The sequence below is a fragment of the Anoplopoma fimbria genome, chromosome 15 (assembly GCF_027596085.1).
Source record: "Anoplopoma fimbria isolate UVic2021 breed Golden Eagle Sablefish chromosome 15, Afim_UVic_2022, whole genome shotgun sequence".
Taxonomy (NCBI): domain Eukaryota; kingdom Metazoa; phylum Chordata; class Actinopteri; order Perciformes; family Anoplopomatidae; genus Anoplopoma; species Anoplopoma fimbria.
This window is the reverse complement of record NC_072463.1, coordinates 20336807-20362148: the sequence shown is the minus strand read 5'-3', so window position 1 is coordinate 20362148 and position 25342 is coordinate 20336807. Positions and strand designations below refer to the sequence as shown.

Here is a 25342-nt window from a genome sequence, read left to right as displayed (position 1 = left end):
AAAGGTAAACCTACGTGCATGTAATATGTATACCCAGGGTATCTTACCTATCCTCGTTTGTCCCTGTGCGCACAACAAAGAATTAACACAAGACAAAACAAAAGTAGGCTGCTAAAGTAAATGGTTTTAACAAAGGTGTTTTAACTAAAGGTTCATCAATGAACCAGCAAAACCAAGCAAAATCAACCAGAGCTCAACCAGAGCTCTGCCACAGCTCAACCCAAAAAGCAACAACCTTCTCTAACACAAGTGGGGGCTATTTAAAGGGGAATGGCTGATAGGAGATCTGGAACAGGTGTGGTGATGATCAATGATTGGAACCAGGTGCGCACATCTGAGAAGGAGGAGAATGAAAACAGTGGGAGGAGACAGAACAACACCACAAACCAACAACACAAAACAGAACACAATACATGTAGGCCTACAACACGTATACATACAAGACACTGTACGTAACAGCAGCGTATTAATGCTCAGGGCTTTATAATGAGATCACATCCAGGTGTGACGTTCAGGTTTCCCTGCTTGCCATGTAGTTCATGTACAGTGAATGGGAACATTGATAAGCTGGAGAGGTCTTGTTACAGCCGATATGTGATTTTGCAAATGTGATTTAGTATGCTCCCATGCCTCTCAGCATACTGCAAGCGAGAGGTACTATAACAGATCTGCTGTGCCATGTCATCTCATGTCATGACTCCTGTTTTATTGGCTTGTTAACAGTTCATTAGAGAAGGATTGTTTTAATAATAATAATAATAATCAATCCTTTATTAGTCCCACAATGGGGAAATTATTTCTCTGCATTTAACCCATCCCGGAGGAGCAGTGGGCTGCAATGAAGCGCCCGGGGAGCAACTTGGGGTTAGGTGTCTTGCTCAAGGAAACCTCAGCATGTTGCCGGTAGAGGGGTTTGAACCACCAACCTTGTGGTTACGGGACAAGCGCTCTACCTCATGTGCCACAGCCGCCCCAACAGAATACCTTTAAACACAAGGATTTCCATAATCAACGGCTCAGTTTTGGATTAACATGCAGAGCGCAGCTAAGAATCACTCATGCATATTCTACCAGCTCTGGGCCTTTGAGTTGAAGTTGTTGACAGGGGAAACGTCAAACCTCTCCCTTCCATGCAGGTATCGCGGCAAGGGAAAACTGGATGTTTAACAAGGCCACAGTCAAGACGAGAACAACAGCTCTGAAGCCATTACTCTTTTATTTATGGTGATTGAGGTTCTTCATGGGGGGTGATCTTTTATCTCACAGTAGCTGACAGTTGATACGGTGCAGAGGTTTGGAAGTCAACACAAGTTCACATTTTATTTATGGTTCATCTTTCTGGCAAAACAGGGCCATCTCTCGTTCCCTCAGACAGGCAATGAATCTTCGTCCAACTGAATGTTTGATGATGAGAGAGAAAGCTCTTCCGTAGGACTGTCCACCACATGGTTTATGTTTTTCATTAGGTTCTGGTGCAGCTGGAAATAGGATCCAAGTCCTGTAAAACATGTTAAGATGTAAAGATGTATGCTATGTTTATTGGTAACATAGATTCAGCTTCTGATATCAGCATGACAGAGCACTTGTTGAGGGGTCTGTTAAAGTGATTTAAAGGATCGTAAATGTGAGTAGTGGATGCCAACGCGCTTGGTTTATATCTTCACTGGGAACTTTGTTGCACATAACATCCTCCTCTGTTTCCTCAGTGTTTTAAACCACTATGTCTGTCAGTCCAGCACTTTGATCTAGACTAAAATATCCCAACAACTATCGAATGCAATGTCATAATTTTTGTAAAAAAATAAAATAAGATTCTACATTACATTACATTACATTACAGTCATTTAGCAGACGCTTTTATCCAAAGCGACTTACAGGAAGTGTATTCTACTGACCCTTGTCTTTTTCTTGATCACTAGCTGCTTTTTTTGATGTGACAAGTAAAAATCTTTTGGTTGGATTGCAATGACATTGGTCACAGATATCAATGGTGCCAAGATGAGTCCTGAAAAATATGGTGAAACTTTTCCTGTATCTGTTTTCTGGTTTTTAGTTGTCTCAAAAACCACTGGATGGATGGTCAGAATTTGGGACAGACATTTATGATCCAATTTTAATAACTTTGGTGGTCCTCAGGCTTTTAATCTAGCATCATCATCAGGTCAAAAATAAATATGACTAAACTACAAAACTAATGACATTCCCATCAGCCCCAGCAGTATTCTGTGTAAAGTGCTAATTTGCATTTGTTAGAATGCTAAACTGAGATGGTGACCATGTTAAATATTATACCTTTTCATTGTCATTGTAAGCATGTTGTAATTTTGCTCAAAGCCATTGCCAAGGTGCAGCCTCACAGAACTGATGCATGGCTGAAGACTCTTGTAATGTGTTTCTACATTTAAGCAGGTGACAATACTTTATGTTGCTGACATCACCAAAATAATGATGCTTTTAAACAGTCCATGGTAAGGCTACAGTAGAAGCAGATTTAATCAAAATGTTATGAGGGAGTAATGACATGATATCTGGATTGAATCAGGGTTTATTGTAAATTATCGACGTTCTGACTTACAGTTTAATTGTTTTGTCTCTATCACCTCTCTCTCTCACACACACACACACACACACACACACACACACACACACACACACACACACACACACACACACACACACACACACACACACACACACACACACACACACATAGATACCTCAGCTGTTTATTCTGGTGCAATGAGCTGATTAGCTGACCTGAGCTAGCTTTTTCCTCTCTTTTTCTGCTTCTCTGACTCAAACTCAGATATATCTCATCACCAGCTCACTGCTCCTGTACTGACTTCAGCATCTGTGATCGTTATAGTCTAACACACAGAGGACAGAGGAGGGATTTCACTCGTGCTGCCAGCGGGAGGCACAACGCTGCCAAACATCAGTTTGTAATCTGCTGCGTTGGCTTGGAAGCTTGAGTCAGGGATGAGGAAGAGAGAAATGAGCAAAGAGGGAAAGGATTAGAAAGACTTCAGATTTGCAGAATTCAATAAGCTGGAGCCGAAATGGATACCATGGGATAACTGTGAGCATGTTTGAGTGTTTATATACGACGGATGAGACAGAAATAATATCCTTCTTGTGGTCTTGTGGTTAAACTGCCGAGTCATCCTGTGACGTTGGTCCAAATGTTGTGTGAAACCACACCATAGCCATCCTGTATCCTTCAGCATCCTACTCTGTTCTGGAGGCTGAGAGGAAGAGTTTAACTGTCAGCATCAGCAGCAGGCAGCGTTCAAAGTGAATGACTCGTCTGATGCAGGAAGAAGAACAGCATGAGACAATAAAGGTCTGTTTACACTTCAGCATGTCAAATTCTGTTTTCTGCTTTAGTTTACAGCTAGCTAGTTGTATTTTCTTCCATATAAGGCATCGTTTTGGTTTTTATTCCTGTTGCTGCATGTCGTTCACACAGTTGCTCTTTGATTTGTTTGCTGCCATTAGCTCATCACAGGAAGATAAAAATAGGTACAGAACTGTTTACTTTTTTTCCTGCAGCTTTCCATTTTGGGCTTTTTAACATGATGATTGAATTATTTAAAAAACAGGCAAATGCTGCAAACAGTATCATCACAGTGTTATCACAAGCCTTGCATTTTATCTAAATAAAAACTACTGGAATACTTTAGTTGATTTATTGTGATATTAATCCAACGACTTCAAAATCTCCTGTAAATCACTTTCTTAGTTGGTTAAATAAATGTCCTTGTTGTAGCTCTTTTATTTTTTTCAGAGAACCGAATGCTCTCTCCTTGTACTATAAGCCTATGCGGCTATGAATCCACTTTTAGCTGTTAAATTATACTTTTTGTGCATATCTATGGCTTATTTATTGGCAGAGAGAGAAAACTTGATACCTCTGCCTCTGTCGAAACTCAGATCTGCAGACACAGTGTGTGTACGTTATGGATTTGCATCCTCCCCAGTTGTCTCCATAGGGAGGCTCAGATGCTCTGTGTCTGACAGAATCTAAATATTGACTGCGAGGTATATACAGTTTCTCAACAGAAAGTATAAGAGACTACAGCTATACAGAAAGAGATGCTAAAAGATTCCTGTGTTGTATTTCTATACTATCTCCAGACCTTTCTGACAGTGTGAAGTACAGCAGTCCAGCAGGGCTGCTATTTATCAGCTCTCCCTCCTACACTAGACATCCTTCTGTTTAGTAAATGCTTCACACAACTTCTCAGGATGTGACATCATTGGCGCAGTGATAAATCACACCACGGTTGTGATCAGTAATGTGTGCCAGTTTTGAGGCCTTGAGCTTCCTCTCACTTTTTCACTTCTTGTGTTACCTCACATCTCTTTTGAGAGTTGGACAGCAGAGGGTTGTGATGCAGTTTTGGCTGCCATTTACTCCTGCGCAGCACACAGTTTGTTTACTAGTGTGTCAAAGCAATCTCTCGAAATATTGAAGAATCGTACTTCTTTTCCCATGAAATTTGATGATTGATGTCTTTCACTCGCGATATTGATGCAAAGCTTTGTCAGCACTCTTTTGCTGCTCCATTTCCTTAGACTGTTTATTCAGTGAGGAGTGTCCACAAGCTGAGCAGTTAGGATTCAGGAGTGTATTGATCCAACGTGTGGAGAGTGTGTGCTGCTGGAGGACAGATGGTTCAGGCCTCCATTGTGTGGTCATGGCAGAGAGAATGATCATATTCTGCACATGCTTTTGTAGACAAGAGGAAACCCAGAAACTCCTAATCCTCAACAAGCTGTTCAAATCTGCATTGGCATTAACAGTTTATGCTTTTACTATTGTTATGTTAAACTTGTTGTCACAACAGCATATGCTTTTGTCTACATGGTTAAATGGTCATCTTCCTGCAATATATTATGTTTTTTTTTACAGATCCTGCAGTGTCATCCAATCAGCATGTCGCTCTCATGTGACGTCTCCACTCCCATTTGTCAGATAGAGAAACCGACACGGCGGTCAATAGCTGCTAATGGACTCGGATGATCATTAGACTGATCCTTGCAAATGCTTTCAATACCTTTTATAATAACTGACTTAGAGTGAGTGGCAGATACTTGTTGGAGCACCACAATTGTTTTTTTAAGGTGCAATATATGGGATTCAGAACATTAATATAGCATCAAACAGATATTATATATGTAAAGATATAGTGGAGTAATGTCTACCTGAGCAGAGAATTAAGTCACTCTCCCTCTGTGTGTTGTAATCAGAGTTTCTCCTTGCTTTGTTGACACAGCCGGGCCAGCAAACTTTAGATAATATAATTCCCATTAGAGATTCAGTTTGCTGACTTTCCTCTTATACTAAGTAGAAATAGCTTAGTGTTTAAGCTAAATGCTTAGCTGTAGGTTAGATAAACCAGCACAAATGTCACTACAATCAATAACCAGTCCTTGTATTATTACAGAAATTATAATTATCAGTGAACCCAATGTGATTGCGCAAAGAATCCCTGTGTGTAAAGCCAAAGCATCCAAGAACTTCAACAGGTTAATGGTCACTTTCTTTGTCTTTTCTTCAGGTATTGTCAAGTGCTGATGGCGCACTCTGAGCTGTTTGTGACAAGAGCGCCCCCTGTGGAGGGGAAAGCAGTGGAGCTGGATGTTCTCAGCTTCCTGGATTCTTTTGGGGAAGAAAACAGCACTGCGGAGAGATGCTACCGCTCACACTCCCACAGCAGCGTCCTCCAGGGTCTGCCGTTTGGAGGAGTTCCCACGGTCCTTGCCATCAATGTCGTGCTCTGGATGGTACTGACTAACACCCACCCATCCATCCATCCATCCATCCATCCATCTATCCATCCATCCATTATATGTAACCACTCCTATTTAGGGACGCGTGGTGGGGGCTGGAGCCGATCCCAGCTGACATTGGGCGAAAGGCAAGGTACACCCTGGACAGGATGACAGACTATCACAGGACACATAGAGACAGACCAACCTTCACACTTACGTGCACACCTGCGGGCAATTTAGAAATAATTTATTAACCTCAGCTGCCTGTCTTTGGACTGTGGGAGGACTCAGAGAAAACTCACACAGTGCTAAACAGTATCACTGGAGAGCCCCTTTACTAGTCTATCTTCAGTTATGATAAGCAAACATACTTCACAACTTGATCGCTAAAAATGTAAACTGGGACTTTAATATTGCAAATGTCATATATAGTCCTAGGTGGAAAATGCACCGTCACCTCACTAAAACAAGGTCCTGGGGTCACAAAGCTGGGGCTTTCTTTCCGGAAGTTGCATGCAGCTTCTCCTCTGCATGGGTTTCCTCCATATAAAAACGGATATGAGATTCTAAATGTGTGGTGTTTCTCCGACAGTATAAAGAGATGTGGTGAGGTTGACTTGGAGACTTTAAACAGCTCCTAGGTGTGAGTGTTTGTCTGTCGATATGATAAACTGGTGACCTGTCCAGGGTGTACCCCGCCTCTTGCCCAATGCATGCTGGGATAGGCTCAAGCCCCCAGTGACCCTGCAATAGATGATGGTTGTATATGCAGTGCTTTTTATCAATTTAAGGAACAGTAAGAATAGTGTTGTTGCATTGCATTGAACACTTTTTGTAAAATCCAAACCAAACTTTAATTAAGCCATTGCCTTGCAAAACGTGTTTGAGCTTTTTTTTTTGTCAATGCTTTTGGATCTCGTTATGATGCACAAGTACACATACAAATGCAAACATTGTGTGCATGTCATAGCCATCAAATGCATTAAATCCGTGTGTTTGAATTTTCCCCTCACATAGTATATTACAGTGGGTACACTGTTTACAAACATAATTGCATATTTTCCTCCTGTCTCCAGATAAAAATAGGCTGCCAGGCCTTGTCAACCTTAATCTCTGCACTGATATCACTCTCAATCTGCCATCTCAGTGTTCTAATTGGCTCATTTTATCGCTGCCTAGTTGTCAAGACAACACAGAGGGTCGACTGCTGTCTCTTAATGACGAGCATGAGTCAAAGCGTGCTTCCCCCCCAGGTGACGGGAGCACGCCTCTGCATCAGTTCCATCATCTTACAGAATAAGAATAAATCATCTGTGGGACTTAAGGAGAGCACGCCCACGCATCGAGACCAAACAAACTAAAACAACAGGGAGGAGCCGGACACCGGGAAAAGAGCGAGATAATGGAGAGATTCTTATTCAAAGAAGGAGTTTGGACCCTGACTTTTAATGTGAACATGCACTCATTATTCAGCTACAAGCCTTAGTCAAGGATGCTTTGATTGACTATGCGTGGCTCTAGATCACTAAAGAATGAATCATTAATGGGAGCTTTTTTCATATTAACATTTCTGTCATCCTTGCCCACTAAACCAAATGTCCTCTAACCTCAAATGAGTTAATGAGTTAATGAGTTAATGGTTTAATGGTTTAATGCTATAAGTTGCATTTGTCAACATTTATCCATCATCGGCCAATTATGCTCTTTATATTTAACCAGAGCTGTTCAGCATGAATTCACTAAAGTGTACTATAATGAGTCATTACATAGATTTTTCATACTTCATTATGGTGCTACACTTTAGCTCTCCATTTGTGGAAGAATGGAGGCTATTCATATTTATTCTTGCTGTTGACCACACTCATTTGGCAGCAGTGCACAGCATGTGTTCGTCTGTGCATGCTGACCTGTCTCTGGTAGTTTCCAAGACAACCACTTACCACTCTTAAGGAAGACGATGTCTCATTATTGCTGCTGCATTTTGAACCTGTCTATTATGTGTTGGCTCCTTAGGAACACGCAGAGACAGGCCACTGTTTTCAATTCAAGCCCTATGGAAAGGTTTTGCCCAGAGCAGATGAAAATCAGATTCTTAGCAGCTTCATGCACTAATTTTCTGGTTCTGTGTTGTAGTTCCTGTTGCTCATCTTCTCCTGTCTGAGGAAGGCTGCATGGGACTATGGCCGCCTGGCTCTGCTGATGGAGAATGACAGGTGAACCCATAACACATCAAATCTGATACACTTCTGGTTTGTGAGCCATGACAACATTTTACGATTTTCAGTGGAACCTCTCCTGAGTCCTGACCATGAAGCCTACAGCTCCCTCTGCTGAGTATAAATGGTACTGCGTAAAAGGCAAACTAGGGCGAAGAGCTACTCTGCCTTTGTTTCTTATAATCATTTGTTGTTTTTGGAGTAGTTACTGCAACTGTGGCAATGTATTCATGTATTTTATATTGACATTGAAAATATAAAAGTGTTAACACAGATCAGACATACACATACAGAGTATATGTAAACAAGGAGTGGTTGGTTTAATGGTCTTTCCACTCTTTTAAACTAATAATTCAACTAATAATTTTTGGATTCGACTAACTTTGGAAAGAAAATACTTATTTGTTCGACATTCTTAAAACCATAATATGTTAAATTTACTGCAATAAAAAAAATGAGAAAAGCAGCAAATCCTCACATTTTAGAACCAGCCAATGTTTGGCAATTTCACCTTAATAAATATCTTAAAGGACAAGGCTATAAGGCTGGCGTTATTCAGTATTTTTCTCATTGTCAACAAACTCCACGAAAAGATAACTACAAACAACGTGTTAATCCGTCTCTCAATACTTTCCAACTTTTTTCCCTGTCTGTGGCATTAAAAGTCCACTGGTTCATAATAAAGGTACATTTTTAAACAGGTTTTTATAAAAGGCAATGTAGTTTTTAAGCAAAAGTTACTCAAACGCAAGAAAATTATGCCCGTGAATGGAACTATTTTCAACTGTGGATTAACATGCATTTTGTGTGAGTATTAAGGGCAACCGGGGCATAAGAATAAGCATTGGCTACACAGACAATATCTGTTTTTCTAGGATTTGGTTCCCCTGTTGTTTTGGGCATCTTCATTGGATTTGCTGATAGTAAGAAAATAATAGAAAATCACCAGGCTTATCCTTTAAACATTTAATCAATAATCACATACCTTTTAAGAATACAAAATGAGCCAAGGTCCGTCCAGCCGTCTGGGCTTGTCTGCTGCGGTTTTCCTCTGCTTGACCTGAGCTGCCTCTTCAGTGGAGTACGGGCTTGCTTACTTCTGCCTGACCGGCAGCGGCTTCATGGCACCGAAGGGCAAGCAGCATCTGTGTGTTTTGCCAAGCGGTCCTCTCTTGCACTGATTAAATTATGCTGCTTAATTTGACACAATGTCGAACTGTCAGTGGTACGGCCCAGAGAGCAATATCCGCAAATTCAATCATCACACTGGCTTCATTAGATTCGACCATACTGAATGTGTTTTATGTCTTCTTTATGTATACAGTTTGAGACTTTGGGACTGTCGAGAGTAGTTACATCATGTCTTTACTGTTACAGCAGTGATATATTACATATTGGATACACTGATAAAATAATAATCTTGCTATTTCTTTGCTCATCTTTTCAGTCTCACATCCCTGTTTTATGGAGAACCAAGTGAGAAAGAGAAGTCTCCATCAGAGTCCAGCCCCTCTGACTCTGAGACCAAGGACATGGTGAGCTTTGTTTTGTTTGGCTTAGAGTTTTTCATCAGCTCCTAAAAAGCACCAAGGAAACCCTTACCAGCATTTTCAGAGCAATTAAAGGTATCCTTCATCCTAAACAACCACCCAGATACCACCTCTATCAACAAAATAAATGTCATGTGTCCTAAAGGTCTAACATAAATACTGAATGCACTTGTACCTCGTTAAATATTCGTCTATTCTATGTGTTGAGACATGCATTGGTCCCATTCTAAGTTGACCACTGAGTGTGCTTCTGCTGCTTTACTTTAAAGCAGTATCAAATCATATTTTTCACAACAATGTATTAAATAGCAATGTAATGTTAAAGAGGTCACAGATAGATATGAGGCAACAGACAATGATTATCCAACTCTGAAGTTTAGCAGGAGTAAATATTTGATCGGTTGAGACTAGGGCTAAAAGGAGAGTGAATATTGGACTTAGAATAGTCAGATGGACTCAAACACAACTCTGAATGAATGCTAATGTTGCTCCTTGTCAGCCAGATGTGTCAATAGGCGTACATAGCATTTGAGGAGACTGCCAGACTCTAGTTCTCTCTGCACAAGAAATAAAACAGTAGGCATTATGGGAAATGTACAAACATGTCTTATTTTTAAGAAACAATACCACTGATGATTGACTGTCTACCAGTCGTCCTGTTCATGTTCTCATTATTTTACCTTATTTTTAACAAGGTGTCACAGCTAATCGACCATATCTAAATGTCTAAAAATGCAGCCTACTGCACTTCTACCTTCAAGTCCACTTGTCTAAGATGGCATTGTGTCAACTGTCGTAGGAGGAAAGTTTGGCTCATGACTCAGCTGGACTGTGTGACTCCATGACACCTGTGTGATAGACTGATGTCACTCCCTGCATGTTTATAACGGTGTAAGACAAAGAGTCAGACTGGAGTCATTGCCCTGTTCCTACTCAAAGCTGAGGCTGCAGTAAAGTGGTTACTGCTCCAGGCTAGACCTATTAAATCTCCCCCTCTATGTCACTCAACAGACCTTATTTCTATGCAAATAGTGGATGCTTGCGAGCAGCTAGATGTGGTGTGCACAGACTTGTATACATATGTCATCTATTATCTTTAATAACTAATCCATGGGATGTTTTACGATTCTCCTCTCTTTCCAGGGCTTCTGCACATGGCTGTCATCACTTTACCATATGAAGTAAGTACACAAAGCAGTTACCCTTTTCACTATTTTTACCCTTCTCTCATCTTAGCTTCCATCCTTTTAATTGGCCCTCTGTCTTCAAAAATGATGTCACCGGCAAATGTAAAGTCTCTTGTTATATGTCATTTAGCAGCAAAAACAAACGAGTCTGGGCTCATGCAACCGCTGGTGCTGTGGTTTTCCCATTGAATATTTGCTCTTGCTCCAGTCTGACTACACACAACAGATTTAGGCCTGAAGAAAAAGCCGATTTCCAGAGTGCCCATGGTTTACATAGTATTATGATGGAGTTTGGGTGCTTCTGTTTTTAGCTGCCGTGCCAGCGGCTCACCCTAGGAAAGTGCGAACCCACCCTGAGAGTTCGCTATGTGTGGGCCGCCATGTGACCAGCGTAACCGTATTTTCTTCTTTCCATTTTTTCCATGCATTTCTTTTTGTTCTATTTAATGACACTGGGTTTCCTGAACCTCCCGCCTGGCAACCACAGCTTCTGGCACCAGAGTAGTGGTGCCAGAGTTCTACTCATGATGAGATATAAGCTGTAGGCCCATTTGTCTCTTTTTGCAATGTGGCATAGAGCGTTTTGTATGTATTGGATGTGTGATTCAGAGATTCTGAAATTTAGCATCTCTCTGTTTCTGCAGGGATGATGAGATCCGTAGCAAATGCGGCATTGATGCGGTCACATACCTGTCCTTCCAGCGCCACATCATCCTGCTCATGACAGTGGTTTGCCTGCTGTCTTTGGCCGTAATCCTGCCCATCAACTTTTCCGGGAAACTCCTGGGTATGTTTGTCTTTAGAGGATGGTCTAGCGGCCCGACTATTTGAAAAGCCAAGGGATATCCTTAACCTCAGGAGAGTCATGTGAAGCATTTCGCGGTGAGAGAAGCCAGCCCACACAGAGACAATCACACACGTGCTTAAATGCATCAAAACGATAGCTTAAAACAATCTGTGGTAAAGCTGAGTTTATAAAAAAGCCAAAGTATATTGCATACATGAAATTAGATCAAAGCTGAAATCAACTCGAAAAGTTATTTAAACTTAAAATGATTCATAAACTCACTATTCACATTCTATTCACTACTCACTATTTATATACACAAAAGCTGCCTTTCATCAAATGGGAGTTTTTTGCTCAAGCCTAGAATTATAGGAATAGAAAGTGCTTCATTTCCTCTTAACATACACATGTAGGTGTGAGGGGTGGGATGGTGAAGAAAATTAGAAGCTAACTAGCAGCAGAAATGCCTTTTGGCAGTTGTGTGCTTATTTTGTAGGAAGTGTTGAGTAAGCCATTCTATAACAGGATGAAGGCAGGAGTCATTAAGGGGTCTACGAGGAGCTGGGCTGTCCACAGACTCTTTCTTTATTACTTTTGGCTATTATCTGATGAACCAGTGTGTCACCATAGCCATTAAATAAACCAACACCCAATCAGCAGCAGTCAGTCTGCCATGGTAACAGCAAACATAGGGATTAAAACACCAGAGTTAGGCACGACTGCGATGTTTGAATTTTGTGTGAAATTTCATTGAGACGAGAAATTTTCCATTTAATTGGATGGAAAGTTTTTTTTCTTACCAGTGACATTGCTTCATTGCTGCCTCAGCCTCCAGACAAAAGAGGAGGGGTTTCCTTTAAGTCATTAGAAAATTAAAATGTCTCGCTCTCTGTCATGTTTCATTATCTCGACAGGGGACAGTCCTGAAAACTTTGGAAGAACAACACTGGCTAATGTAAGCGCAAAGTAAGTCTAACATTTTATGAATGACATCAAATTTCGCTATGAAATAACGCAGAACCAAAAACTATATTTGTTTAATCCTTTTTGTGCCTCTTAGGGACAGCTTTCTGTGGCTCCACAGCATCTTGGCTCTGATCTACTTCATTATCACGTCGCTGTGCATGGCTCACCACTTGATACGGCTGGAGTACCGAGAAGATGAGAAGGTCTGCCACCATCACATTATACTGTTTAAACATATAGGCCTGGCCATTTTTATACTGCAAAAATATACATTTTATAAAGGCAAGTTCTTTAGTCCTGCGTGTTAGCATGCTAATCAGGGCTAAACACAAAATACAGCTGAGGCCGATGGGGAGGCCTTTAGCTCATAAATTACATTATAATGGTTGCATTGGATGAAAAGTTAATGAGTCCCCTAAGTGATTACAATTTATCCTGAGGGGAACATGAACGTGTGTTTCAAATTTCATGGAAATCCATCCAGGAGTTGTAGAGACATTTCACGCTAGAGCACAAAAGTCAACCTGCTGGTGTCACGAAAAAAAGTCATAGGATCACCAAAATCATTATGATTCATCCTCATCCTCGACACTGACTTGGTTTATGTACAGTGGGGCAAAAAAGTATTTAGTCAGCCACCAATTGTGCAAGTTCTCCCACTTAAAAAGATGAGAGAGGCCTGTTACTAAATTCCTGAAAATCACATTGTCTGATTTTTAAAGAATATATTTGCAAATTATGGTGGAAAATAAGTATTTGGTCAATAACAAAAGTTCATCTCAATACTTTGTTATATACCCTTTGTTGGCAACGACAGAGGTCAAACGTTTTCTGTAAGTCTTCACAAGCTTTTCACACACTGTTGCTGGTATTTTGGCCCATTCCTCCATGCAGATCTCCTCTAGAGCAGTGATGTTTCGGGGCTGTCGCTGGGCAACACGGACTTTCAACTCCCTCCACAGATTTTCTATGGGGTTGAGATCTGGAGACTGGCTAGGCCACTCCAGGACCTTGAGATGCTTCTTACGAAGCCACTCCTTTGTTGCCTGGGCGGTGTGTTTGGGATCATTGTCATGCTGAAAGACCCAGCCACGTTTCATCTTCAATGCCCTTGCTGATGGAAGGAGGTTTTCACTCAAAATCTCACGATACATGGCCCCATTCATTCTTTCCTTTACACGGATCAGTCGTCCTGGTCCCCTTGCAGAAAAACAGCCCCAAAGCATGATGTTTCCACCCCCATGCTTCACAGTAGGTATGGTGTTCTTTGGATGCAACTCGGCATTCTTTCTCCTCCAAACACGACGAGTTGAGTTTTTACCAAAAAGTTCTATTTTGGTTTCATCTGACATTCTCCCAATCCTCTTCTGGATCATCCAAATGCTCTCTAGCAAACTTCAGACGGGCCTGGACATGTACTGGCTTAAGCAGGGGGACACGTCTGGCACTGCAGGATTTGAGTCCCTGGCGGCGTAGTGTGTTACTGATGGTAGCCTTTGTTACTTTGGTCCCAGCTCTCTGCAGGTCATTCACTAGGCCCCCCCGTGTGGTTCTGGGATTTTTGTTCACCGTTCTTGTGATCATTTTGGCCCCACGGGGTGAGATCTTGCGTGGAGCCCCAGATCGAGGGAGATTATCAGTAGTCTTGTATGTCTTCCATTTTCTAATAGTTGCTCCCACAGTTGATTTCTTCACACCAAGCTGCTTACCTATTGCAGATTCAGTCTTCCCAGCCTGGTGCAGGTCTACAATTTTGTTTCTGGTGTCCTTTGACAGCTCTTTTGTCTTGGCCATAGTGGAGTTTGGAGTGTGACTGTTTGAGGTTGTGGACAGGTGTCTTTTATACTGATAACAAGTTCAAACAGGTGCCATTAATACAGGTAACGAGTGGAGGACAGAGGAGCCTCTTAAAGAAGAAGTTACAGGTCTGTGAGAGCCAGAAATCTTGCTTGTTTGTAGGTGACCAAATACTTATTTTAGAGGAATTTACCAATTCATTCATTAAAAATCCTACAATGTGATTTCCATTCTGTCTCTCATAGTTGAAGTGTACCTATGATGAAAATGACAGGCCTCTCTCATCTTTTTAAGTGGGAGAACTTGCACAATTGGTGGCTGACTAAATACTTTTTTGCCCCACTGTAGTTGTTGGGATATATTTATGTCTGAATGTGGTGAACAAACAAACCAGCATTGCCATCCATAGAGCCACGCCACTAGCATGGCTTACACCTCTTGATAAGATGGTGATGTCTTTCAGTTTATTGTATCTACTTCTCATGGTAGTCATTATGTGTTTCAGGTAGCCAGGACACTGATGATTACCTCCATACCAAGAGAGATCTCTGACCCAGGACTCATCACCAAACACTTCCAGTAAACATGTTTTCTTCTCTTTTTATTAAGTTAAATCCTCTCCTTTTGTTTGAATAATGTGACAAGACCATCGTACATGTGCAATCTCATCGCCTACTTATTATGATTAACTCCTTTTGCTCCATTCACCAGTGAGGCCTACCCCAGCTGTACTGTCACCGATATCCGATTCTGCTTTGATGTCCACAAGCTGATGAGGCTGGACTTAGAAAGGTACAGTAGCTGCTAGAGTTTGGACCAGCACAGTTTGGGATCAGTGTGAGGCTCTTGTCTGATGATGCTGTGTTTTTCAGACGCAAGGCAATGAAAGGCCGGCTGTATTTTGCAACAAAGGCCCAAAAGGAGGGGAAGATCATGATCAAGACCCATCCATGTGCTCAGATATTCTGCTGCGACATCTGTGGCTTTGAAAAGGTACTTTTTATCAGTATAATTATGATTAGTAGGCGACTGCCTGTATAGACTTGCAGCTCAGGTTGTGCTGCACAGAAAGTATGTTACCACTGGATGGCACTGCAATCCAGAATTAAGAACATGCAGCAACCAGATATACTGCCACCGTAAAACTGAGGATCTTTCTGGTAAAGAAAGATGCAGTGAGTAATGTGTGCTCTAACTTTTATCTGCAGGTGGATGCAGAACAATACTACAGCGAGTTAGAAGAAAAGCGGACGGACGAGTTTAATGCTGAGAAGAACCGAATCTCCATGAAGAGGCTGGGAATTGCCTTTGTGACTTTTCGTGATGAGAGGATGACTGCTGTGTGAGTAAACAACAGCATGACATCAGGGTTTATATTTGTCAGGTCCTCTCATCGCATAAACCCTGTCACACATGGGAGCAACCATAAAGTTCATGAAGTGGAATAAAAGCAGTTGTTACTGAGCACTGATGCAGATCCCTTTTGTACATTTTGTTTTGTCTTCCAGCATTGTGAAGGACTATGGCTGTGTACGCTGCCGTCGCAGACCCCAGCAGTCCAGCATCACCACTGTGGTGCAGTCGCACAAATGGGGGATCACCTACGCACCTGCTCCCAGTGATATCATCTGGTCAGTACTGACATTACCGGAACTCACATAGTTTCTTAAAGCTTATTTCCCTTTGTTTTGCGAAGTCAACATTTTCCACACTGACACCATATACTACTTTTGTAGCACTTAAAAGAAACGGAGAAATCCACCCTTCCATTAAATATATGTATTCTGTGCATGTTGTAAGGGAGCTGTAACCTATCCCAGCATGCATTGGGAAACTGACAGACAAACATTCACACTCACATTCACACCTACAGTACAAGCAATCTAATGACCAAACCTTCATGTCTCTTTGGACTGTGGGATACAACACATGCAGACACATATTTTGCTTGTAACATCCACAATTTAGACACATTTCTCTGAAATGAATCCTGACATATTTGGTGTCTTTGGAAACCTCTGGTTTGTGGCTAGACTTTAAACCAATGTTTTGTGGGCTGCACTTATTTCTAAAGCAACATTAGCTTGTCATGATGGACCTCAAATAGAGGTCCATCATGACAAGAGGTATGTATCTGAATATTTGCATTAACAATACTACTACCATTCCTATTCGAATTGACCGTTGTGCGTTTATTTAAGGAAATAAAATTAACCAACAGCAACATCTAAGATGTATCAGTATGCACTCTCTTGTGTGTAGCAGAGCTCAGAAAACATTTCAAACTCATTCCCTATCCATGATTGGATTAGCCATAATGCATGTTTCTTATCTTGGAGAGCAAATGCGGCGAGATTATGTAACAAGTGAGTGATGCATATGTATAGGATATTAACCAAAGACATGGCAGCGCTCACTGTTTGTGCTTCATGCCTGATTGGCTGCAGTGTGAATGTGTTTCCACATTAACATTAACTACACTACTGGGCGGCTGTGGCGTAGTGGAGAGCAAGGTAGTTCTCCAATCAGAGGGTCGGTGGTTCGATACCCGGCTTCGGCAGTCGATGTGTCCTTGGGCAAGACACTTAACCCCAAGTTGCTCCCGAAGGCTTGCCATCGGTGTGGACTGGATGTTGCATGAATGTTAGTTAGAGTCTGATGGTGGCACCTTGCATGGTAGCCTGTCATCAGTGTGTGAATGGGTGAATGATATGTAATATACTACTGACTGTAAGTCGCTTTGGATAAAAGCGTCTGCTAAATGACTGTAATGTACTGGAGCAGTTGCAGCCTGTGGGGTTGAGCAGGTACTTTTGTTCCTTCATTAAAACTGAGTGTTGAAGTGTGCTGTTCCCGACCCGCTCTCCAGTCCAGTGCAGTGGGAAAATGCTCAGCAACTCACATACAAGAGACAACTGAGCTGGCTATTTCAGGCTTATGTCAATACATACAGTACAAGCTTGTCAGGGCAGAGTAGTGTGTTAAATGTCCTGTCTGTCCTGCTGGATGATTGTGTATTGACGCTCATTATTTCTCCCGTCACCAGGGAAAACCTGTCAGTGTGCGGCTCTCGCTGGTGGCTCCGATGCGTCCTCCTCAACATCCTCCTCTTCCTGCTGCTCTTCTTCCTCACCACTCCCGCCATTATCGTCAACACAATGGACAAGTTCAATGTCACGAGGCCTGTGGACAGCCTGCAGGTCAGAGTTTGAGATTGAGTTGAACTGTGTGACATTAATGCTACATTTGAACTCTCTTCGTTTTCATTAAGAAATCATTTTGCTGTCCAATCCAGAGCCCTGTCATTACCCAGTTCTTCCCAACCCTCCTGCTGTGGGCGTTTTCGGTACTCCTACCCTTCATCGTCTACTACTCAGCCTTCTTTGAGTCCCACTGGACCAGGTACTCACCAGCCACCAGCGATCTCTCTCCTCTGAAATGGAAATGCCTGTCCTTTGCTTCTTCAAATAGACCCTTCATGTTTAGCTGCCTGTCTTCCTCTCAACTCTCAGCATTTCATTTTTTGCCCCATCTCAATTTTTTTTTTTTTCACCCTGTTGCTCTTTTTATACTCCCTCCCCCCTTCTCTCTGTCACTCTCCCTGCACTGTTATTCTGGGCAGGTTGTCATAGAGATCTCCATGTGAGGATAATGATATGCACAGTAATCACCATGCACAGGGTAAATGCACATGGTGACTAGCAGGAGGAGGAGCAGAACTACTGTGCATAAGGAGACAACCTCACGCAGCACCAATGAGCACCCTTTCTTTACATAACCACCCCCACAAACGTGTTGTGCAGGCGTGATGTGCGAAGGAGCGAATGCAAATGAACTGTTTACTGGAGTGAAAAGCGTAGTTCGTGCTAATGAACCCAACGGTCCTTTACAAGTAGATTCAGCTGACTTTACATTACATTATTTCACATTATGAATTTACTATGTTGAAGGGAACTGTGCATATATGTTTTACATAACTAAATATGCGTTGCATAATGATGTTCTTACAATCCCATGTTATTCATTTAATGTCTCAGATCTGGTGAGAACCAAGTAACGATGCACAAGTGTTTTTTCCTGCTGGTCTTCATGGTCATCATCCTGCCTTCACTTGGTCTGTCCAGGTACACTGACAGCATATCTACAGTCACAAAACAAACATATAACTTCTGCTTTTGTGCTGATTTTGAATAATTCCTTTGATTTTACCCTGTAGTCTGGACCTGTTCTTCACATGGCTCTTCGATGTCAACTTCCTGGAAGAAAAGGAGGTCAAATTCCAGTAAGATTCCTCTTTTTGTTCAAATAAAACATACAAAGGGTGTCATGACTCCTAAAAATATTTTTTTGTCGCAGCCAAACACTCAATCCTCTTTGTTTTCTTGGTACAGGTGTGTGTTTCTTCCTGACAACGGTGCATTCTTTGTGAACTATGTGATTACATCCAGTCTGATTGGCACATCTATGGAGCTGCTTCGCATCCCAGCACTCACAGTGTATGCCCTCCGCCTCTGCTTCGCCAAGTCCCAGGCTGAGCGCATCCATGTCAAACGGGTCAGCTGAGCTTTATCTCTTACCTTATCCCAGTGTTTTTATTGTTGGTACATGAGATTGTGCTCTGATTTGTAAATCTTACTGTGTTTGTGTTTACATATGCAGAGCCAGGCCTATGAGTTCCAGTTTGGCCTTGAGTACGCCTGGACCATGTGCATCTTTGCAGTCAGTATGACCTACAGCATCACATGTCCCATCATTACACCCTTTGGTGAGCAACATACATACAAATCCTCATCTACCTCTTCCATCTTTACACCTTCTGTCTTTCTTCACCATCCCATCACCTTCCCTCCTAGTCTGTGTGTGTGTGTGTGTGTGTGTGTGTAATCTCCCCTCATGCTGTTACCTCACTCTCCTCCACTGCCTGCCAGTCCGATGCAGACTGTGTGAATTTGCTGCTGTAGTCCCAGACACCCAGACACAGTGAGTTGTGAGCCAGACGCCCACTCTGCTCCTGTCTCTGCCCAGAGCTCACCAAGCTTCTATTTGCCACTGCAGTCAAATACTAAATACAGGCCCTTTCAAACATACTACTCTGCTGTTCTGTGCATTTTACCTGAGCGGCTGTCTGAATATTGTTAATTTTCTGAGGCAGAGCAAGGGCAAATAATCTCATTGGTTGAGTTGAACCTCATTGGGTGAAAACACATAGAACAACAAAGGATAACTGCTAAAGCTAAATGGGAAATTAATTCATTTGAAAAATAAATGTAAATTGCTTGTTTTTTAAAATATGTTTTCCTTTTTGTTGTTTTAAATCAGGCCACGTCACAATAATTTAATTGCAAATTGCATCAAACTTCACATTGAGCATTTTATTCCAGTTTTGAGGTCCTTCAGGTCAATGTGTGGGGTTAAGTGAACGTTTGGAGAAAAAAATATATATCACTATAATGTTAAAGGACCATACCGTAGTTTTCTGCTCCCTCCGCCTCAAATCAACAATGCCGCCGTCCATTTTCCAAAGATTGCTGTAATGTTTTTGATATTTGAACATTTTGTTTCCTACCCCTGTAGGTCTGCTCTATGTGATTCTGAAGCACATGGTCGACCGATACAACATCTACTATGCATACGTTCCCACTAAACTCAGCCAACGGATCCACAGAGCAGCCATCAGCCAGGTCATCCTGGCTCCCATCCTCTGCATGTTCTGGTTGCTCTTCTTTTCAATGCTCAGATTAGGTACTTTATCACTTCCATTTCTATCCTGTTACAGTGTCTGTAACCGGCATTGTATTGTGAGCGTACAATATAACATTGTGAGGTTGTAATTTATTGCACCTTACTGTCACAGGTCCAGTGCATCCCATAACTCTCTTCACCTTAGTGTCCCTGCTCTCCTGCATTGCCTTTTCCCTCTTCCGCTTGTGCCTTAGGAAGCAACCAGACAAGTCGACAAGTTACCAGGTCAGCTCCGCCATAACCCACACAGACTAAGTTCAGCTAAAGAAGCATTAATATCGAATGAATAATATGTATTTTATTTGTTTCAGATGTCTGATCAGCCAGCAGAGGGGACGTTTACTGACGGAGACAGGAGTACTGTAACATCCACCACTGCCTCCAATGTACAGTATCTGATATTTCTATTATTAGACAGTACACCATTAAACCTATCTTAGAGGATCATAATAGTATTTTTGCTTGTTTTAATAGTTATAGTTTCATTTGTGTTAAAGTTAAATTAGGTTGTTGTTTGTGCATTTACTGTGCTGGTGTAAAGCTCTGACATCTGAGATTTCAGAGTCAGCTGCTGAACAGTGTTACACTTATGATCATTGTATTTATTAGCAATGTCAGATAAGTAATCGTAAGAAAATCTTTGCTGTCAAAGTATAAATAAATGATCTGCATATTTCTTCCATCACAAAGTTAAAACATGCTTTCTTCCAATGTGCTCCCTGTGAATTGAGAGATTTACTGTGTGACACCATCATTAACTATATGTTGATCTTCCTCCCTCAGCTGTTTGTGGCGTCCGTGCTGCTGGAGCCAGAGCTGGCTTTGACTCCCATGCCGTCCCCGGCTCACCACAGCTACGGCGCCATGGCCAGCTCCCAGAGTTCAAGCCACGGCGCGGCGGAGGAAGAGGAGTGTGAGGAAGGTCACGCCCAGACCCATGAGACTGAACTCAAAGACCCCCCAGACCGCTACTGCTCCAGCCCACTCATGGACAGCCCAGTAGGCTTCCAGTAACACCAAATCCCCCCAAGCTGATTCCACATGTCCTTCCTCTGGGGAGCAGAGATTGCTAAATGCTGCAATGCTGCATTTTCGCTTCTGACCTCAGAATCCAACTTCGCTGCCTCAGACCCTGAGACCAGACTGGGCTTGATGAAGAACCTGAAGATGAAAGAATACAGGAGCAGGGTCCTTGTAAACGCTACTATAAATATATATAGACAATAGTTTGCTAAAACATCTCCTGAACTTGTCACATGGACAAAAACTCAAATCTCTACAGACGATACATCCCTAAATGTACAGATTATTTCATTTAAACTATTGGATGCTCCATGACAGGGATCCCAGCTTCTTCTGTGACTACATTTGCAAGTTAAAAAGGTTTAAAGTAATGAAAGTGGCTGGGGTGGAATTGCTATCAGAGATACTCTCTCCATGCCGTGCCACTAGGACATGAGCGGAGGTGAAAGTTCCTACCAGTGTGGGTGGTGTGAGCAGGCTTGCCCCGGCAGACTGACAGAGTGGTCTGGGCACGGGTGATATCTGGTTCCTCGAACGCAGAGCTCAGGGAGGCTGAGGGTGAGGGCAGCTAGTTGTGAAGCCATCTGCAGTGAGAGAGCAGACAGACGGAGGGCCGATTGTAACTCAGAGATGTACTGTAATATATGTACACGCTCAACAAGGAGGCACAAGCAGCTCAGAGTATTCCCTTATTACGCTATTTTGACTGTATATGTGATCCAACTCAATTTTGTTTTATTTATTTTAAAGGAATAGTTTAACATTTTTCATATGCTTGTTCACTTTCTTGCCGAGAGTTAGATGAGCAGATTTATGTATAAATCTTCTTATCTAATTATCTGCAAAAAAAACCAATAGGTTTCTATCCCAAACTGTAGAATATTTTGAAAATATACCGTGGTGTCTACTTCTCCAACTGCAAGACTACAATATTGAAATCTATAGAGGAATCTATAAATTTTTTATTTAAATCTGACATTTTTGCATGCATGTTGACTATGTTGTATAAATGAGGTATGCATTTCTATCCTTATCCATAAGGTCAAGTTTCACATTTGCTAAATTCATTGTCAACCTGTGTTTTTGGATTTTTTTTTCCTCGTGAAGGGATGAAAGTTTCTTTTATCCTGAATGTAAACTGAATGTAGTTTATTATTCATGTCTCTTGCTGTGCCTTGAACAAACACTCCCTTTTGTGTGACAATCCAGCATGGCCTAAAATATGCTGCATGGACTCAAAACTAAGGGGCGGAGAAATATCTAAGAGATGAAAACACAGCAACAACAAACACAAAAGCAACCCAGAGTAGTAAACAGTCAAAGAGTAGTTAATTATGTTAGTCATCAAATAAGCAGAAGGCTTATTCCACTAATATGTTGACCAATCAATCTTCACACAAGGTACTCTTACTGACTTTTTCTGGAGCTTTCGACTATATCACATGGTCTTCAACTGCATATTAGTTTGTTCAGCTTTCATGGACATGGTCATGTTCAACTGTAACTTTATACTATGTGAGTTCAAGTTTTGGACGTTTTTCTATGCTTTATAGTTTATTCATGTTGATAAAACAATCTCTACCTAAGGTCCACTTACTTGCTTTTTCTGAAGCTTTTAAGAGTAAACTATAATGGTCAACTTGAACATCACCATGGACATGGAGATGTCCTAAAGATGCCCAAAACAATAGAAAGTTTGAATGTTTATTGATCAGTGACAACTGAGCAAACTTCATCTGCTGATGAACACCATGTGATATGATCAAAAGCCCTGGAACGAGCGGATCATTTCTTTTTTCTCAAGGTCAAGTACAGTCGAGCGCAACACTAAGCTATCTTAATGGGTGTGTTTACATCACAGCAGTTTTGTCACTTATTTAAGATGATCTGATTTGTGTTCTTGTTTGTGCCTTGTTTGCTGATTTCAATCAATATTTTGTGAGTTCATAAAAGGTGTATGACCAAGCTCCATGCAGAGGATACAATCTTTGAAAGTAATTTATCCAGTGCCATTCCCTTGTATATCGTTTCTCTTACATTTTAACATGTTTGATTAACATTGACAGCAAAATCGTAGGCCTGTGATATATATTGTTTTCAGATTTACTGATAGTATATTATGCATAATATTAAATCTATTTGCTCCATTTTACATGGAATCTAACTCTAGTTTCTCATGCTGTATAAAAAAGATGAAAGCATCTCAAAATTTCTGTCTGTGAACTATCAAAGTGTCCTGTGGGTTTCTCTCCCAGAAGCTAGTTTCACAGATCATTAAACGTACTTTCTTTTGAAAAATACAAAATAAAACTTATTAGGGTATTCTTAGCTCTAAAGTCCATGCAAGGATGGATTGTCCATTTTGATGCTTAACTAGTTTTATTGTTTCCTGTCATGTCTGTTCATAAACTGTCGTCTTGGCCACCCGAGGTCTATTTGGAGGTATATTAGCTTTCCAGACGTGTCCACTGGTTTTTCGCTCATGGTTATGAAATTTATGTATCATAAGTGCTTTATTTCATACAGTGTGTGAGCCTGCTGTAAATGTGGGTTGTTGTATCTACAAGAAGGTTGAGGTTAAAGGAAAGACTGCATATGAGATTGATCTGTGTCAGCTGTGTTGTCAATGAGTTTTCATCCGTCAAAAGTGAAGTGCTGTGATCTGAAATTAAAATTAATTCAGCTCAATCCACTCATCTTGTGCCATGAAGTCCTTATTGCTCTGCTCTACTGTGGTCTATGATGAAGGGTTTTAAGAGGCAGTGATTCCCATTTAATGTGGTTAGTAGTAGTGCAAGAGTGGATTTGCACATGATGCCTTCAGGAAATGTGAAAAAGGATATATTGCATGCAATACTGGTTTAGGACTAATGTCAGACCATTTAATTAAATAGTTTGAATTTTGAAAATTGTGGTTATTTGTTTTCCTGACTTGTGTGAGATGAGAAGATTGATGTGGTATCAATATTCTCATCTAACTCTCTGGAGTAAATAAAATAAGCATATCCCCCAAAATGCCTAACTATTCCTCTAAAGTCTTACAAAGTGCACTACGGATGACAGTGATTATTTTGATCCAATCGTCTCTCTAGAGACAATCACAAAAAAAGATATCCTCATCCAACATAGCTGGGGAGAGGCGGCTAATGAATTCAGTGCATGTTAGCTTAGTATTTGAAGAAGTGCACCTGAATACAAACTAGCCTCGGGAGAAGCCTCTGCACATACTACAGCCCTCACTGGTCTCTGAAACCACATCTGAAGGTTGTTGGGGCAATTAATTGTTTGAGCATCTGCTTTTATCCAAACCACATTGGTAGTGGTAGCACCATGGTGCCAATGGAAGATGCTTTTACAGCACTAGTAAGTTTCTCATACAGACTGGATGGATGTCATTTTTCAGCAGTAAAAGGGTTTGTAAGAAAACAGCATGAAATGCCTGCCATTATATGCAGTGCTTCTTCGTTGCTGCGAGTTACGAAATAAAAGTCCCCAACATTTCCCCTGTCACCCGTGGCAACTGCTGAGAGCATGCTTCTCAGTGAAAGGTGAATTCCTCTGGGTGCGTGGCCTGTCGCTCGTCTACTCTTGCCCAGATGCTCAGAATAGAAAATGTCTCTTCCTCCTGCAGCAAACATATTGTCACTCCCATATGGGTTCGTTTCAGCATGCAAATGTTGCTTAATAAGTTGGTGTTGTTTAGTATTTACATAATATTTTAATAAGTTGTTGCAATTTTGTTAATCATTTTAAACTTTCATCTCCTCTTAAATATATCTTACTCGTTCCCATTAGTAGCCATGCAAGAGCTTCTGATCACATCTCACAATCCGGTTTTAAATTTCAAATTTCCATTTATTTTCCAGCACTGTACAGACTTTTTGTCCATGTTGGCATGAAAGATGAGATAGTAAATTCATCCATGACCTCGTAAACGATGTGGTCAGTAGCTGTTCACAATATTGTTCTCAACTTTCAATCTGTTGGGATTGTTTTGTTAACTTGGTAGACAATGTTTCACAGGGGGCTTACTTTATTTAATCACAAACTCTCATTTATAAATTGCTTCATCATTATATCCAAGTTATAGGTGTCCAGAACAGTAATCTAATGCTGCATACCAGGTAATGCAGGAAATGTAAACAATGTCTACACATCTCCCGTAGCAAAAGTAGCAGTTTCAGTCCTCCATCTATGCCTACACAAGATGCATTCAGGCAAAGTATCGAGTGCAGGTCACCCGCGTTTCTGCAGTGCTCAGAACTACATACACAATCACTGTAGGTGCACGCATAA

General features: G+C 41.4%; 1 protein-coding gene across 1 annotated transcript; it reads left to right on the top strand.

The window, feature by feature from the left end:
- The first annotated feature begins 5580 nt into the window (after positions 1-5580).
- Positions 5581-21049, top strand: tmem63c (transmembrane protein 63C). The gene is made up of 22 exons (XM_054614384.1): positions 5581-5790; positions 7912-7991; positions 9442-9529; positions 10688-10725; positions 11376-11518; positions 12433-12484; positions 12579-12687; positions 14787-14860; positions 14993-15073; positions 15154-15274; positions 15490-15623; positions 15790-15912; positions 17328-17481; positions 17577-17683; positions 18319-18405; positions 18498-18563; positions 18673-18835; positions 18941-19046; positions 19856-20023; positions 20136-20248; positions 20335-20409; positions 20807-21049. Exons 1-22 carry the CDS (start codon positions 5581-5583, stop codon positions 21035-21037), a joined length of 2523 nt encoding a protein of 840 aa, XP_054470359.1. The 3' UTR covers positions 21038-21049.
- The last annotated feature ends 4293 nt before the right edge of the window (positions 21050-25342 follow it).